The sequence below is a fragment of the Lonchura striata genome, chromosome 15, assembly GCF_050655825.1.
Source record: "Lonchura striata isolate lonStrDom1 chromosome 15, ASM5065582v1, whole genome shotgun sequence".
NCBI classification, from domain to species: domain Eukaryota; kingdom Metazoa; phylum Chordata; class Aves; order Passeriformes; family Estrildidae; genus Lonchura; species Lonchura striata.
The window spans coordinates 2518310-2536160 of record NC_140717.1 but is presented as its reverse complement, the minus strand read 5'-3'; the positions used below and the strand labels follow the sequence as shown (position 1 = coordinate 2536160).

Here is a 17851-nt window from a genome sequence, read left to right as displayed (position 1 = left end):
GGCTTTGTGTTGTGCACCTAAGACCAAACAAAACTGTTTGACAGACTAATTGGAGCTCTTTTGATCTCAGTAAAGAATCCTTCAAGTTACAGGAAGTTGATAATGCACCTTTTTGCTGGCCAACCTCAGGTTACCAACTACAGTCATTTCCCAGGCAACCCAAAGCAGGGGTCACAGCACCAAGGCTGTCTGAGCTCAATAAGTGTTTGCACAATGCTCCCAGGCATGAGGAGTGACTCTTGGGGCCCCCTGCACATGGCCAGGAGCTGGACTGGGTGACCCTGACAGGTCCATTCGAACTCAGCATATTCTCTGAGTCTATGCCCCTTAGCCACACAGCGAGGTCACTTTTTATTTCCTTCAGTTTCCACTCATTTGTGGTTTTACCTTTCTAGCCAGACACAAAATGGTTTTCCTGTTTGAGGAGGTGAAATGAAGATCATTACCTTGTGTCCTGGTGACAGTCCTGTGCAAGCTTCCCTGCCGCATGTGCCAACATCTCAACCCTGGGGGTGTCTGCGAGCTTTGTGACTCCCATTCTCTCCATCAAAGACAGGAGGAGCTCGGCCGCGCACTTCCGCACCTGGACGTAGCGGCTCCTGGGAAGAAGAGAGAAACACTGGGCACAAGGAGAAGGAGCAACAGCAGCACAGGCCTTGGCCAGAGCCTGTTCCCTGTCCTTGCTGGGGGAAGGAGTCCCGGGCTCTCCCTGCAACTTCAGACACCTGTAGAAGGTTCTGCCCTCAGATAAACACAAAGTTAGCATTGTACAGAAGGACTGACTGTGAGGAAGAGGGAGGAATTCAGTCTCCCTGCACTATCTGATACTCCATTTCTTTCACAGTATTTTCTCAGAGAAAGATTAAAAGAATAGATCACATATGAATTATTAAGAAATTAAGGACAATTCATGCTGACCCATCAGAGGGCACCCACTACACAGAGCTGCAGCAGGATTGATGCTCTTTCCACCCATTTCTCCCCAAATCTGCAGACCTTTGGAGAAAAACAAATGCAGGGAAAACATGCTGTGGGCTGTGAAGTTGCAGAATATCCAGCAATGCAGCCTGTTTCTTCTGTAAGGCTTGGCAACGGATATATCTGAATGTTTTACCCTATTCCAAAGCTGAGGAAAGAGTGGCAGGCATTTTAGCCAGATTGTCCTGTTCTAGAGAGTGCCTCTTGGGAGCTATCAGCCCAGCACCAACAGTTAAGGCAGCATTTTCTTCAGCTCTCCCATGGTAGTTGGCCTGTGAAGGTGCCTGTAAAGTGATTCACCATCTCAAGGCTAAGCTGAAACATCAGTTTGAATTGAAAGTAGAGCTCTAAGGCCAGGACAGTCATACAAGACTCCTTTTGGCAGGAGCTCTACCTGCTGTGTAGGCTGTGCCTCACCAACGCATTCTCCCCCATGTGCTCTAGGCAGCAGCAAACACCCTCCTTATTTCTCAAATTAATGGCATCAAGAGGAGACATGGTTTTCCCAGGGTCTCTGTGGTTAGTGCTGTTAAATACCAAACACCATTCACAGCTGCAAAAGCACAAAAGCACAAGGCTCTATCCTTGGCCTTTCATTTCCCCAGTGGTTACCATGTGTAAGAAAATCTGACAGACTGGGAGAACTCCAGGAGGCAGCAGGAAGCTGCGTGGGACGAGCTCTAGTTTGGATATCAGGAGAAAAGTTTTCCACCCAGAGGGTGGTTGGGCACTGGAACAGGCTCCCCAGGGCAGTGGTTACAGCACTAAGCCTGACAGAGTTGAAGAAGCATTTGGACAACAATCTCAGGCACTTGGTCTGACCCTTGGGCTGTTCTGTGCAAAGCCAAAAGCTGGACCTGATGATCCTGAAGGGCCCCTTCCAACTCCCCATATTCTACAGTTCTGTGATTCTGAGAAGTTCTATGATTCTGCTGCAGGAGGGCAGAAATAGGTGACAAGAGGAAAGAAATGAGGTAGATCAGAGAATCAAGTCCCTGAGTTCACAGAAGATGCAGGATACAGGACCCATTCCCACTCCCACCATTCCCACTCTCTCTCTCATCCCTTCCCCCACTCACACAGGAGAAGGTGAAGAATATCATTAAAAGAAGAACCTACTTGACTCCCCTGTCAATGAGAGTAGTCATTGCTCGTGCAGGAGTCACATTTTCCACCATGAGCCCCAGGGTGTGACAGGCTGCCTTCTGTATGAACTCTGGGGAGTTCCACACCATCTGGAGAAGGACTGGTGCAACCTCTTCTACCTCAGAGTCCATGTCCTTCTTCAAGTTTGCAAAGAACTCTCCCAGAGTGACAATTGCAGAGTAGGACACCTTTGAACGGAGGTTGGTCACCTGGGGAAGTCATGAGGGAAAACATAAGAATCACCTTGAAAAGAAATCAGTTGCCTTCAACAGAAGTCCCAGGAAATGACAAAACATCCTACTGTGTCCAGAGGAACATAAAAGCACAAGAAGAGCAGAAGAGCACAAGCACGGAAAGCACTTACCCAATTTCTGGCCACAGACGTGCTTATTGCAGGCTTTAAAAAAAAAAAAATCACTAAAGTGTTCTATTTTACACTTCTAAAATGCCCACTACTTTGATTTCAGGTCCTTTTGCTAGTAAATTAAAACAAGGACTGCTTTCAAATCATAAAGGCACAAGTCATAAAGATAAAAGAGTCAGGTGCTCCTATTCCAGAAGGCAACACTAGCAGCTGAAGCACTCAGCCAGGAAACAGAAAACTCAGCCTCAGGTCTACAGAATAATTTGCAGTGTTGAATTACAGCTTGGGCAGAGATTAGGATTCTGGTAAATAATGTCATCAGTGTCTCAGTTTCTGCATTTGCACATTGCATTATAATGGCACCTCACTCGAAGAACAAGTGTCAGATACCTGACCTACCAGTAAATACAGCTACATGTACACACAGAGCCTACAGAGAGCTGACAGACATTAGAAATAGAAGGTCTAAAACCAGAAATGAAGACATGCCCTGAGCACACATGGAGATGAACAAGCACATACCTACTCTACACACCATGTAAGGAGTATGGGGAACAATTCAGAGCAATGTTCTCACCTCACTGGTAAGTGCCAAGCAAATATCCCGAAGTCGAGAGAGCAGGACATCTGAATGGGATTCAGCCAGCTGTTTGATCTTGAAGAGTCCCTTCTCCTTCTGCTCCCTGAAAGGCAAGTACCAAAAAGATTGATTGATATTTCTCTCCATCCAAGAACTAGGCAGCACCCTCTGAAATGACCAGGCTGGCAGCTCATCCAAACCACAGGAGGTGCTTTTCAAGGAGCACTTAATGAAATCGTGGAACACGTTGCCACAGGATGCTGTGGCTGTCAAAAGCATATAAAAATCCAAGAGGCAAACAGAGGGGTATCAGAGTCTTCATTTGTGGCTGTTTAAGAAGACAGTATTTCTGAAATCTCTGGCACATGATGCCCCTCTGTCACTGCTTCCTAGAAGCTGTGAGACTGAGCCATGCTGCTGTTTCTTGTCACCTCCCTGTACCAGTCCCTGAGACACAGTCCCATGGGGCTGTTACTGGGGCATTTTCCTTCCTTGTCAGCCCCAGCAGGCAGTTCAGCAGGGAGAGTCTGCGCTGCCACTCTGGAGCCGAGTTTCCACTCTTCAGTCTAAGCTTGTGTGTCACCCACTTCACCTCACACATTCCCCTAAAAAGCAGCAGGATATCCTAGAAGATTCCACCCCTGGGCAAGAACTGTTGAAACCCTGGCTTTTCCCAAACCCCCCTGCCTAAAACAACCCCCCCAACAGCAACATGTTATTTAAAAGTTGCAAAAAACTCCATCTCCCAACACTTGCTTTCTGTAGGCTCTCAGCCAGAGGAAGGTCTGTGAGGCATCAGAGCTGCAGCACAGGGCTGGTGACTGATCCCATGGGCACCCCTGAGTGTCATCCTGACCCCCACATCTGCAGGAGCTCTCTGCACCTCACAGGGCACCAAAGAGAAATGGGGAAGAGAAAGGGCAGAGCAAATGTGGCTGCACAAGGAGATGCATCGGGACAGATTTTTCATGCTTATGCCAGTGTGAATGGAGGCCTTACCCCTGTGTGAATGAAGCATCCACCAGAGAGTGATCAAAAAGACACCAAAAACAAAACCAATACCACCTAACATTGTAGGGTTATCATCTCTGGGCCTCCTTCTGCCTGTGTATAATTTTGGGACACATTGTGAGTATTGACAAAACATCTCAGGCCCATATGAAGCAGTGAGAAGGAAAAAGCTGAATTCCAAAAGTGCAGGATTCCTAGAGGATTTTCTTTCTTTTTCCTTCTCTTCTGCCATGAGCCCTTAGGAGTAATGACAGACTGAGGGACTTGAAAGCACAACTCAGTCGGTTTCTCAGAAAGAAGAACTCCCTGGAGCTGTTTCTGGGACTGCCATGCAGGAGGTCACAGGGAGACCCTGTCACCTGCCATTGCTGGCAGCAGTGGGAGCAGAGAGGAATCTTAATCCCACTGGGTCAGTGGCCCAAGGCACCCAAACCTGCACGAAAAACTGCTGCCATCCTGCTCTGCCTTCAGTCAGCAAATCATCTCATCCCACAGCTTTCTCTCTCCCCTCAAGATTTCCTTTGCAGCCCCACAGAGCAGCAGGCAAACTGAGGAAACAGCATGGAGCTGCTGCAGCTGGAGCACTGCTGCAGAGCAAGGCTGAGGAAAGGCTGCTCTCAAATCTTTATCCTCTCAGTGCTCTGCAGTAGTTTCACCAGTGCCCTTCGGCCCTCTGGGCTCTCGGGGCTCAGAGGCAGCAGCAAGACTCGCTTCTAACCAACCTTAGTGCTAAAATGGACACAGTGAACGGGGCCTTTCTTACCACTCATCGCTGCCGAGCGAGGAGAGCCCCTCCAGCAAGGACTTCTGTGGGTCGGCAGGGGCTGCGTTCTTCTGTACAGTCCCACGGCATGGCTCTTCTCGGTGTTTGGCACCAGCGGCCGTCTCCGAGGTCACTGTAAGGACAGGGTCGGCCATGGGCGCTGCAGCCCCGGGCAGGGCACCCCGCCATGGAGCGGCCTGCAGCCCATCTCCCAGCAAGGGCTCCATGGGCACACACGGGCACTGGGGCAGAGGCTTCCCTGCTGCCTGGCGCCTTGGGCTCCTTGCTTTCCCCCAGCCTCCCCGGCTGGGCACAGCTCCGGGCTGAACCTGACCATGGCCCCGCAGCGCCAGCTCCCCAGTGCCACAGGGGCCACAGCCAGAGGCAGGTTCCTGCGGCCACATCTATAGTCCCAGAATCTAGATGAACTGCTCTAGACTCTGTAGGGTTTTTGTGCTCCCTTGCATGTTGTCACAAAGTATGGAGGAACCATATCATCAAAAATATTCAGACAGGAGCTAATCTGGGTGTCACTGATGTACCGCAGCCACTGACACCAGTGACAATGCTGAATTATGTAGACATACACATCTAGATTCACTATGGATGGAGAGCCACGTCAGGTTAGCTCTGGTCAATCCTGAACATGGAAGCAGCATCACTAGAAAAGAGCTTTCCAAGTATCCTTCCTAGCTCCCTTCTTCTTATCTCACCCTACTTGGGATCACAGCACAGGCAGGCTGCCCAAAAAGGAGAGACAGGAGCCACTAGGGACTATCTGCTGAGTGTTTCCTGCAGGCAGCCAACAGCCTGGGAGCAGCAGGCAGCCCCCTGTGCCTGTCACTGCTGCACACAGCCGCTGTATTTGCTGGGTGGCACAGGAGGCACTGCTTGTTCCCTCTTGGCATTGCAGCCCGTGGGATGGTGGCAGCGAGGAGCCATCGGGCACTTCTGGGAGCAGCAGCACGACTGCACCGAGCTGCTGACGGCTGTGCAGAGCCAGCCCTTGCTGGGAGAGCAGAAAAGCTGCATGCAGAGCCGGACAGCAGCACAGGCAGAGGGCCCAGATGGTGAGTGCACAACTGATCCTGTGGTTCTTGTAGGTGCACAGTGAGACCCTGGCAGACTGCCCTGCAGCTCATCCCTGCAGTCACAGCAACCTCCTGGCACCAGTGCTGTAGTTTGGATTATATCAGGATGGGCAAAAGCCAGAGCTTAGACCTTTACCACGATTTCATTCAGCTCAACTTTCTAGCAGATCTCTAAGAACCAACTGCTGCAGTACTACCAAGCTGGAGTAACTCCAAAGTAGCTTTGCTGTTCAATCTCAGGACAGGCTATGGACCCAGGATCCCAGCTGTGCTGGCTGAGGCAGGAGGCAGTTTGTGCTCCTTGGGCAAGGACAAACCCACGCAGGAAAAAGCTGCCATGGAGCAGGCTTACCTGAGGAGCTGTGTGGGACGCTGCCATCCCCACGGACGATGGGTGGTAAGGGCACATTGTCCTGCTTCCTCAAGACCTTTTTCTTCAAGGCACCACCAGGGTGTTTTTTCTGCACTCCAGAAGCTGTGCCATTGACAGGTGGTAGGTTAATCCCTGCAGGAACCAAATAGGAGTTTATAAGTGGAGGGTGCTGGACAGGCTGATGATGAAAAGAGCCTGGAAACTTGCTGGAGGTGGGTAACATCTCTTTGTTATCCCAAAGAACTTCAAATATAGCAATAATATACCACTTTATACCAAGTATAACACTAAAATGGGCCAATGATCACAGAATCACAGAATCCAAGAAGAGTTTGGTTTGGAGGGCACCTTTAAGCACCATTTAGTCCAACCCCTGTGAGCAGGGACATATTCATCTCTGGTGTTTTCATTAGAAGGAACTGAATTTTGTTTTTTTTCAGGTTGAAAAGCATTCTTTTGGAGTCACCTTCTCGGGAGGCTGCTCTCCAGGAGAGAGTCTGAACCCTCAGTGTACTTTGCAAGACAGAATTTTCTACTCTGAAAGACTTTAGAGGTAAAGGTGGGAGGCTGATATTCTGGTACTGACTCAGTGAGGCCATAGGGAAGACACTTCACGCCTCTGTATTTTTCTTTGGGAAAAATAAATAAATCCTATTTAAGCTTCCACTCAGATGCAAGCCAAACAGCCCCCCAGTCTGATTGCAACAATGTGCAAAGGGCAAGCAAGTGGTCAGAAAGGACCACAAGTGTAGCCACCACTTACTTGCTTCAGCTTCATCCCCGGGCTCAACTGTATCAGGAGGCTGCAAGAATCTTTTATTTTTTCTTCTGTTCTTTATCCCTTCCACTATATGCTCTATGTCCTTTGGCTCTAAGTGCTCTTCAGCCAACTTCCACAATGCAGCACGGATCTAGGTGCAATGGAAATACATCACAGACTGTAAGCAGAGACACACAAACCAGACACAACATCTCATCCCGGGCACAGAGTCCATAAAGTGCCACAGGCTTCAGTGCAGCTCCACAGACATTCCAATAGTTTCAGAGGAAGGTCTCCCATCCTCACCCTGGCAATTACACACAGCGAGGTGGAACCCTTCAGTGCCACAACCTTACACTGTTGCAACTGCAACCTCTGTCAGGAAGGCCTGCTTGAAGCATGAAAGTCATAGGAGTGCTCCAAGACAGATGAAGAGCTCACATGGCCAGTGAGCAGGCAGTTCAGTTCCCACAGGCCATGGCAGGAGAATAAAAACCATGTGCAATACCCAGCAAGAAGGGGTAATGAGCTGTTGCTTAACACTCATGGCCAGGAACTACAGCTGTTTCTCCCTTCCTGCCTTCTGAAGGACTCAGTTCTGAAGGACTCTGAAAGGACTTGGTCTCTGAGACCATGAGACCAAAAGGAGGAGTCGTGAAAACAAGTTGCAGAAACACGGATGTTAATGAGCAGAAAACTTGAGAGTGAGAGGGCTGTGAGATGCAGCCACAAAGGTAACCCAGAAAAGTAAAACTCTCCCATTTTATTTTGCAGCCTTGCTTACACTCAACATTAGAATCTTTGCTTCTCTGCTTCTGAGGGTGCACTTTGCCTACATTCACTAATGTGTAGCTTACTCTGTCATTCAGAACTTCTCTAAAACAGCCTTTGCACATAAAGTATGCTTCTGGCATGACCTTAACACCATTTCCAAACTTGACACCACTGGAAATAGTCAAGCAATTGCTCAGTAGCTGTCAAATATATTCCCAAGAGAATCCCTATCCCCCAGGAGGGGAAGATTATGATTTTCAGTGACATTGTGGGCCAGGTACTAAATAGCCACTGGAGAGGAGGTCTGCTCATCCCTGTCCTTATTCCTTACCTTTCCAAAGCCTTCCTTGATCTCTTTGTCACTGGTAAAACCAGGACTGCTGGGATGACCCAGCTCCTTGGCCCGGCTCAGTGGGAGGCCTGGTAATGGAAGCAAAGGCTCTTGTAAATCTCTGGCAGACTTCAAGCCCCCAAAAATACCATGCTGGGCAACAGGCAAGACAGGTTCCAGATTGCAGAGCTCCCATTAAACACAGAGACTGGGATTGAGAGCAGCAAGGTACATCCTCCTAGACCCTCTCCCAAGGGATGGGCTACTGGCAGCAGCCATGACATTTACTCTGTTGGCCAGCAGACTGAGACCTGCTGCATGATGAAGGCTGCAGCCCCTGGATGCTGGAGAGCCTCTGTACTTGATAGAGAAGGGCAGAGATGGAGATTGCTCTTGACAGAGATCCCTATTTGCCCTTATTCATGCTGATTTTAGTAAACATCTTCTTTCTGGTTCCTAAAAGAAGTCCTGTGTTCTAATACCTACATTTAGATCAACATTTTCTTCTCTTTGTTGGAATATTTAAGAGGACATTCAAAGAAAAGCTTAGCATTGAGGGAGTGTTACCCAAATGTGTACTGTCTTCTTGACACTAGAGAATGCATTTTCTAACTGTAAGATATGCACCTTCCATTTCCTCTGCCTGCCCCACAGCTGAGCAGCCCTACAGCTCCAGGGGGCACTGGCAGAGCACAGCTCATTGCAGGGAGCACATGCAGGGCACAGCTGTTCCCTGGGAATGTGCTCAGGCTCTCCAGGCTGCCACAAGAGCCTTCCTCCCACCAGAGAAGGGCCCAGCTCCCCCCTTACCTTTTTGTGAGGCTGAGCCATGCTCAGCCTTCACCTGGTCCTCCCTGGCAGTGACTCTGGGGCCAGTGCTGCTCTGCGGCTCCTGGGCCAAGGTCCCCTGAGCTGGCTGGGAGCCGAGACCTTCATTGCCAAGGTTGGGCTTTGGCACATGGGTCCTCAAGCCAAAAAGGTCAGCCAGTTCCCTTGGGAACAGAGGCATCCCAGATCCTAGCCCGCACCAAGAGTTCTTTGCCTTCTTCCTCTCCATTTTTGTTGTAGTCTCAGAGGAAGCTGTAATTCAGGTACAAGAGAAGAAGTGAGTTCATTGAACTCATGCCTTTACAATCAGCCCATCTAATGGATGAGGAATTCAAAGCATATTTTAGTTACTGGAAAGACTGGTTGGTAATTTTTAATGAAACTAGCATCAGTTTAATTTCTCTGAACAATATGGAGCTGGAAAGAGAGAAGGGTTCTACTACTTCATGTGTTGCCTATTGCCTCCCCACTACTACAGGATGCCTTTGCTTCCAAACAGTTGGAAATTCACAGTGGTCTCTAGAATGTGACTCTGTCTAGGAAGTAATTGATTTCAAAAGTAGTTTTCAAGGCCTCTTTTTCTGTAGGTCTCACTCAATGCTATGTTGGGTTTTGCACTTTTGGGATTTTTATATTACTCTTTCCAACAAAGGAAGTGCTGGGACACAAACAATGTTAGATGCAAAGGAAGTTTTGCTTTCTCCTTTAATGTACCCAGTATTCAGCAAGCCTGTATTTGTAGGGAACAAAGTGGTTATCCAAAAGTTCCATTTTTGCTCCACTTACCTGGTCCAGGGGTTTATTCCCTACCTTCTTTTCAACAGACCCCCAAACATATACATGACCTGACTCAAAACATTTCTGATCTTGCCTAATACTGTCAATTCAAAATTTGTTATTTCATTCTGAAATACTCTCCAACAGAGCTGTTAGAACTAAAAGAACTAAATCTTTACATGGTTTCAAAGAGGATAAAATCATATGGCAGCCAAGCAGGATGAGTGTCTTAAAACTGGATTCTTTCACCCTGTAGAATGCTGCGGTCAGTAATAAAGGTGAGACAGGTAAGGTTTAATGAGGCCATTTCTAGTCCAGAATTAATCCAGCAAAAATGTCACCTTATTTACTGAGCACCCTAGCTGCACTAAACATTCCAGATGTATATCAGCAAATAAGGAGTCATTCCAAAGTGTCTGTACCCAGGATTTGACAGAACTAACCCTGAGCAAAGGGACCGGGGGATCTAATTCCTGTTTCTGCATCAGCAGAATTATTTCTTCAAGTCTCATCTCTCCTATCATTACACACCCAGAGATGGCAAAGGAACAACAACAGTGTCACTGAGGCTTTCAACCTGAAAGCATTGGCTGACCCAGATGCAACAGAGACTGCATTTTGTGTGGCACAATTCCACCTGCCTGGGATCAGGCAAGGCAGGAGCAGGGACAAGGCAGAAAGCAACTCCTCCCTAGCCTCAGCCTGCAACTCTGATACAGGCAGAGGGAGCCAGGGAAGAGATTTGTCATCCTGACCCTGCCATAGGTGCCTTTGGGCTTGTGCTGTAAGAGGGTGTCAAACCCAGACCCTGCATAGGCTGCATCCATTTGGCAGCCTCCTTCTCCTTCATTGGAAAATTCAAAAGGACTTTCTATCAAGCAGGAGGGAGGAGTGGGAACATTTCTCATTTCATGCCAAATGCCTTCTTTTTCACTACTAATTCTGACACTGGAAAGGTTTCATGGAGATAAAAGGAATGAGGAGGATGGAGAGGGAGGTGTTCTTTTCCTGCACTGCATTTCCAGGGCCACAAGGTACCACTCAACACTTCACACTGGAGGAATTTTCACTGCACCACCAGAGCATGCTCCCAGTGAGAGTCCACTGAGCAGATCAAGGATTTGAAATTACTTTAAAGAAACTTTGAAAATAATAAGTTTTAACCAAGCTTTACAAATGTTACTTCTGAGTTAAGACTACAATGTTAATTCTAGGACAGGCATGTCCTCTACCTACCTGCATCTTCAGAGTTGTTGTCTCGGCTTCTGCTGCTGGATCTCAGCCTTGAGAAAATGGAGGACAAAAGAACAAATGAGGAGGTAGAAAGAGAAGGGAGGGAATGGGTGTTGATGAAAGGAGGCAAAATTTCTTAACATGGTCACTCTGATGAAGGAGGAAATGCAACACAAACCCAACAAGAGGCAAAGCTGATTAAATTGTCCTTAAGCTTTCTGTTGCTGGAGTCACACAGAGCTGGCCAAGCTCCGGCTGAAACACAGCCAGGTTGATCAAACATCAATCCTGCTATACATCTATACCCCAAAATTTGTTGGGGATCTCATTTCACAGGGAGGCCCAGGCACAGTGAATTTTCACCTGATGGTTACAGAAGCAGCACCTGAATTTGCAGACACCTCTCCTGTAGCCAGCATTTGCCCAAGCATATTCTCCTGGCTGCAGAATTTGACAGTCAAGGATCACAGTATTCAAAGGTCTGCAGGATCCAGACCCGTGAAATACAGTTCCAAGTGACACCACTACAATTAAAAATGGAATCTATAGCCACGTCCAGGAGAGGACCCATCTTGAGGTGCTTTGAAGCCCTGCCTCCTCTTCCCCACCACCACCTCTGCTCTAGGGGCTTATGGTGTTGGGTTTGACATTGTAATGGATCATCATGGATGGGCAAAATGGTGAATACACAGAGATTTGCCTCAACACATGGAACACCTGACTGTGCAAAATGACCACACGAGATGGGAAGAGTGAGATGAACAGCGCACTGGAGCTGCAGACACCTTGGCTTACCTCATCTCCTGGGGCTTCTGGAAATCCTGATGTGGCAGGGACCCTGCAGTGCTGCCAACTGGGGGGCTTCCTGCCTTCCTTATTGGGGGGATCAAAGGTGGTCCCAATAACCCCTTCTTCGTATCCCCACCAATGGAATAGAGCGAGAAAGCCTGGAAAGAGTAGAACATATTGCTCAGATCAAGCATCCAGCCTTGCCCCCATTCATGCCTGAAGATATTCAGATATGCCCTCAGCTGAGACCTGGCAGGAAAAGTCAAACTGATGGTGGAGCTTGGACCAGGAGGGGAATGGAAAGGGAGGTGCCGATGGAGAGACCATGTCTCAGATTTGCCACCTCTCCCCTCATGCACACTTCTCTGCAAGTGTGGCTTCATTCCCAACAGGCATTCACATGTTGGACATCAAGATGTTCTGGGGTGCCACTGCCTCCACTGGCATTTTGGATGGCATGGGAGTGGGTTTAGATCACTATTGTCTCCCTGCCCCTAAAGGTTCCTAACAGCCAGTGCTGATCTCCAGCCAATTTCCACAAATCCATTCTGCAGAATGACAAAACCTCCTTTTTCCAAGCCCCTCATTTCTTCTGCTGCTGTGCTTCCCTCCTGCAGATCCCCCGCAGCCTTTGAACCCAGATGCTGCTGAGCTCTCAGGGTGCTCGCTGCTCTCCAGCTCCCACACTTCCATCATCTCAGGCTCACTGGCATTTAGAAGCTCAGTAGAGCTCCCTGCCCTGCTGCTCTCTGCAAGGTCTCAGCCTGCCCAAGTTCCTCCAGGGCCCCCATGCCTTGGCCAGGAAGGGGGCTGGAGGCAGAGGGTGCAGGTGCACACCCTTCCTTCATATCCCATCATTGCTGGCACAGTGAAAGAGCCAAACCAGGACCTGTTCAAACTTCAGGGAACTTCAAGTTCGTGTCATGGAAAAGGTCTCACAGCTCTGCCTACAGCACATCAAGTGAAACTTTACACAGGACTTTGTCTCCTTACCTCATGTCCTCTTCCCTCTGCTCTCTGCTCCTGTATTTTTATCCGGTGCTCATCAGAGCCATTGCCATTTCCCCCATTCTCCTGCTCTCTGCCATATGTCTGCCCTGGCATGGTGGAAGGAGAGCCCTTCTGGATGGAAGGCAATGGCTTGGATGGAAGGAGCATTGAGGGATTTCCAATGGAAAACCTCTTGGCAAGAGGATATCCGGTGAGGCCTGCGAAGTGGAGACACAAAATGTAACAAAGGCCACAATGCAAACCTAAAGCAGCTTACGCTCTAGATTTCATGGGACACATTTCCTGCCAACTTCTAAACAGGGAAGCATGCTTCTGCTGGCGGACACTGGAGGCAGGCCAGGGGAAAACCCTGACCCACTTCCACAGGGCTGCCACAGGAACAGCCTGGCCTCTGGGCTGCCCTGGGACAGCAGGAGCCCAGAGCCCTGTGCTGTACCCAGGAATGGCTCAGCTGCACATGCACCCTCCTGCTCCTCTCCCTGCCCCACAGCTGAGCAGCCCGACAGCTCCAGGGGCACTGGGAGCACAGCTCATTGCAGGGGCACATGCAGGGCACAGCTGTTCCCTGGCAATGTGCACAGGCTCTCTGGGCTGCCACAAGAGCCTTCCTCCCACCAGAGAGAGCCCAGCTCCCCCTCACCTCTGTGTGAGGCTGAGCCATGCTCAGAGGGGAAGGAGTGAGTTAGCTGAACTCCCACCTTTATCATCAACACATCTTACAGGTGTGGCACTCGAGGGGAATAATTTTTAATTACTGTGAAAATTCCTTTGGCTTTCTTTTTCATGGAACTAGCCTGTGTTTGATTTCTCTCAACAGTATTGACTTAGCAAGTCTGAAGGGAAACATGGAAGGGTCCAATGATAAGAGGGGAAAAAAGTTTCCTTCTTTGAGGCTGGCCTTATGGAAATCCCCAGGAAAGACCTACACAGATGTGACTGCCAGTTCTGCAAACCACAAAGACCTCTCAGCAAGCAGGCAGGCCTTATTGGTGTTTCTATAGCACCATAATACCATCCTCAGGTTTGGACATGATCAGCAAGCCAAGGAAGAATGGGAAATTTATCTTTACTGACACCCAGCATTGAGGGAAAAAAAAAGAAACAGGACTTGCATCTCATGACCATGTCCAATTTGTGGTCAGCTGTGGCCACAGTCCCTATCCTGGCTGACAGTGTGACTGATTTGGCTACTGTCAAAAAGGAGAAAGTAGAGTAAAATAATTAAAGAATTTTGTGGTGCCATGGCGTCCTTTCAGGATCATCTGTAGCTGTCAGCCACCTACTCTGACACAGAGTCAGCACTGGCCACCATGGACCAGTTTTCCCTGAAATCTGGTGGATTTTTTTTTTTGCCATTTGGCTTCAGCCTTTCACCTCCTTTCTATCCTCACCTTTGCCTTCAGAGGTCTTTCCTTTTGCAGTAAATTCCATCTTCAAACCCCTGCTTCTGCCTCACAGAAGTGTCTGGGTTTGAATTCGGGAGTAATCTCAGTGTGGGCAGCGACAGGAGCTTTGTACCCAGCCTTAGCACGAGGTTGGGCGACTCCAGTCGCCAGCACTCACTCACAGAGGCAGAGCCAGACTGTGACTGTGTCAACCACAACTGTCACAGCCCTGGCGTGGGGCTGCCCCTTTGTGATGCACTGGTAGTTACATCTATGGTTCTCTGGTTTCCATGGCTGCAAAACCACACCCCAAGTTCCATTCCTTTCCCTTCCCCAGGGCACCCAGCCCTAAGCTGGGCCAGGCCAGGCCTGAGGATTTCACACTGTCTAGGCAGTAAACCATTTCCAAAGCTACTTTTCAAGGTCTTTATTTCTGTAATTCCCACTCAGTTCTGGGTTGCAGCTTGTTGGTGTGGGATTTTGTTTATTTCTCTTCACATCCAACTAAGTGGTGGGGCACAAACATGGCACTAGGTGGTGGAAGTCAAAGAAGCTTTGCACTCCCCAGTTCAGGACCCCAGAATTCAGTTGGCTGATAGCTGTAGGGAACAAACTGACCATCAACCTTCCACTTTTGCTCTGCTTCATTGTTCCAGGGGTTTATTCCCTGCTTTCTTTATTGCAGAGGCACCCAAACCTAACATAATCATCATCTGCCTCAGAACATTTCTGATCTTGGTAGTTCCTGACAATTCAAAATTTTCTTAATGGAAATAGCCCAGGCAGGTTATTCTAAACAGAGTGGATAAAACTAATCATGCTTGATTTGGCAGAACTAAGCCTGAGCCATGGGGCCCATGGGTCTGATCCCTTTTTATACATCTGCAAAATTATTTCTTCAAGTCTCATCTCTCCTACCTATTCAAAGGAGCTTTGTACTCATCATTAGTATTCAGGGGGCTGATATGATCAGTGTATCTGTAGGGTGTAAATTGGCCATGCAAATTTCTCCTTCATTGTGGCAAGGCTTTATTCCGGCTTCCTTTCCTTCACACACACCCAAACCCAACATTACAACTCCTGCCTCCTGAGTTAGAATAGTTGACTCCTTTTTAATACAAGTGTACCTGGACTTAAGCAGGGACACTGGGCTAATCATAGTGGGAACTGGTTTGTAAGCCTTGTGCAAGCATTTTTCAGTAGAAAGAGGTAGATGAGATTTTACAACACATTCATGAGCAAGTCTGACCAAGAAGCCAAAGTACAAGACAAATACTTCCAAATCTGCCACCCATGGGGAAAGGAATCAGAAAAAAAGATTAAACAAATGCCATTGCAGCTGAATTCCCTGCATTTATCCCATGGTCCTGTTGTCAATGCAGGTGAACCCAACGGGAAGAAATTATGAAGTCTGACTCAATTCAGAAGGCTGAATGATTTCTTTATTACAACTATACTAAAATACATTAATATACTATATAAAAGGAGGATACTAAAACTGCATACTACTTTCTTTGACTCTAACACAACTCGTGACCCTCTCTGAGAGTCCAGCCCCAGGTGGGTTGGATTGGCCATCACGCTCAAACAATCCTTATCAGAATACAATAAAGTGCTCACTCCAGATAAACAAATCTCCAAACACATTCCACATGAGAAAAAACAAGGAGCAAAAATAGAAATTGTTTTCTCTTTCATTTCTCTCTGTGCACCTCTATGAAAAATCCTGAGAGAGGGAGAAATGTGCTGCCACAATTGTGTATGCTAAACCTTCTTACTAAACATGGATATAGAGATTAAAAACATAGGGAGTATGACATTAAAGAGGTTGATATGTGTATTATAACTACTTAGTGTTACCTAAGTTTCTTCTGATGGAACCTGATTTGTTTGCAAATGAAACTGATAGGTGTTAACTTGTGCATAACTGGAATGTAGACCTGCCTTGAAAACACAGTCTTGACAAGACACAAAAAAAAATTGTGCAACACCTGACATGGCTTGATTTTTTTTTAATTTTTTTTTTCTTTTCTACAGCAAACTACCTTTAAAATAGGTAGTTTGCAGTAGAAAAGCGGCTGTTTTATATAGTTACAAAATTCAGCAATATCTAGTGAAATTATTTTCTGGCTTGGCATATGCATATGGATTAGATAGTGGTAGATAACTTTATGTGCCAGGTCTGCCTCATTTTTTGTGAATTGTAGCAGTTCATGTTACTTGCAGATTTAACAGCCAGGGTAGATTGTGCTCAACAAAATTTCTGGGCCTTTGTTTCTCCCATCTCTTTGCTATTTCTTAGGGTTTAGGTAGATTGACTCCCCATTCATGAAGCAGTAAGGTAATTTTCAGCACTACACATGCATTTTAATCTTACTGACAATTTGCAACATGCTAATTTAGAGTGGAGCTTTTTCCTGACTTCCATTTTCAAGGGCCCTCTAGGTCTATTAAACTGTGTTTATATCTGTATGAATACAGCTACTTCATTACATCTAAAACATTCAGAATTACAATGTGGAAGGTCAAGAATACAAGGCTTAATTGATAGAATTTCAGGAATGATGGGTTATATTTGGAGGGGGAGATAGAAGGAATGGAAGTTAAACAGGAGTCTTTAAATGGCAAGTTTAAATCTCCCAGAATAGATGCATTAAATGTACAGGCCAGATTACTATTTTCTGCCACAAGGAATGTTGCTCAAATAAACTACATAAATCAAGGTCATTGGTGCTGGTGCTACTAACAATTGGTTATTTACAGCTGGAGTTTTTCTACTTGCAAAAGCACTTTCCTGACATTAGAGGCATTATCTGTTGTGATCTGAGAGAGATCCAAGAAAATAAAACACGATCAAGTAAAACCAAAACTGAGACAGTATATGTCTATAGAGCCTTACTTCAGACAGTCAGAATGTAGTGCTAGTTAAATCTGGGACAAAGGTGCTGCCTTTATTTACTGGTTGGCAATTTTCTTGTAGGGAAGGAAACCAAAAGCTCAAGAATTTGACAGATTGCAAGTCACTTTTGGATGCAAGCAATACCTTACAGTATTTTTCATGGAAAAAGCCCAAAACCCAACAAAAAGCCAAACTAACCACAAAAACCCCCTTGAGACAAGACCAACACAAAACCTAAATATTAAGTATTTCTGTAGCTTTCCACTATTGAAAAAAAACACCTGGTGGTGATATGGAAGGGTATTGGTGGTTATGCTCAAGGCTATTCTTATACCCTCAGACTTTAACTAAATTTTCATATTGATTATGAGGTGGAACTCATTACTAGAACTTGATGGATTTTGAGGAAAGCTTTTTTTTTGGGTGAAGAACATCAGAAACCATTCAAAAGCGCTTTTTGTGTTACGAGAATACGAGGCTTTGGCTTTCTGCTGTCATTGTACTCCATTAAGTTGCCTTTTGCAGCCCGAGAAAATGCATTAATAACTCTGCCAAGTGTTCCCTGGAGGAGAAGCCGTGGTCAGGTTGCAGGATGGGCACAAAGCCACCGGGTGGCAGAGGAGACTGAACTATCCGGCAGCTCTGTGAGCAGCAGTGCCTGGGTTTGTGTTCCTGGCTGGGAAAGAGACCCGAGTAAGGCATCTGAGCTTCCTGCTCAATCTTCTAGAGGATTTTTCAGGAGCTGGGAAAGCAGAGAG

General features: G+C 47.2%; 1 protein-coding gene across 1 annotated transcript in view; it reads right to left on the bottom strand.

The window, feature by feature from the left end:
- The window catches only part of LOC146765976 (TOG array regulator of axonemal microtubules protein 2-like), a 70297-nt gene that overhangs the window by 30608 nt on the left and 21838 nt on the right, over nucleotides 1-17851 (bottom strand). The window contains exons 1-2 of the mRNA XM_085592816.1: nucleotides 6286-17851; nucleotides 447-4975 (exon numbers count right to left, since the gene is read on the bottom strand). The exon at nucleotides 6286-17851 is cut by the window's right edge and continues 21838 nt beyond it. Of these exons, the coding sequence (XP_085448942.1) occupies nucleotides 447-766 (320 nt within the window). The 5' untranslated portion in view covers nucleotides 767-4975; nucleotides 6286-17851. The remainder of the gene's footprint in view (nucleotides 1-446; nucleotides 4976-6285) is intronic.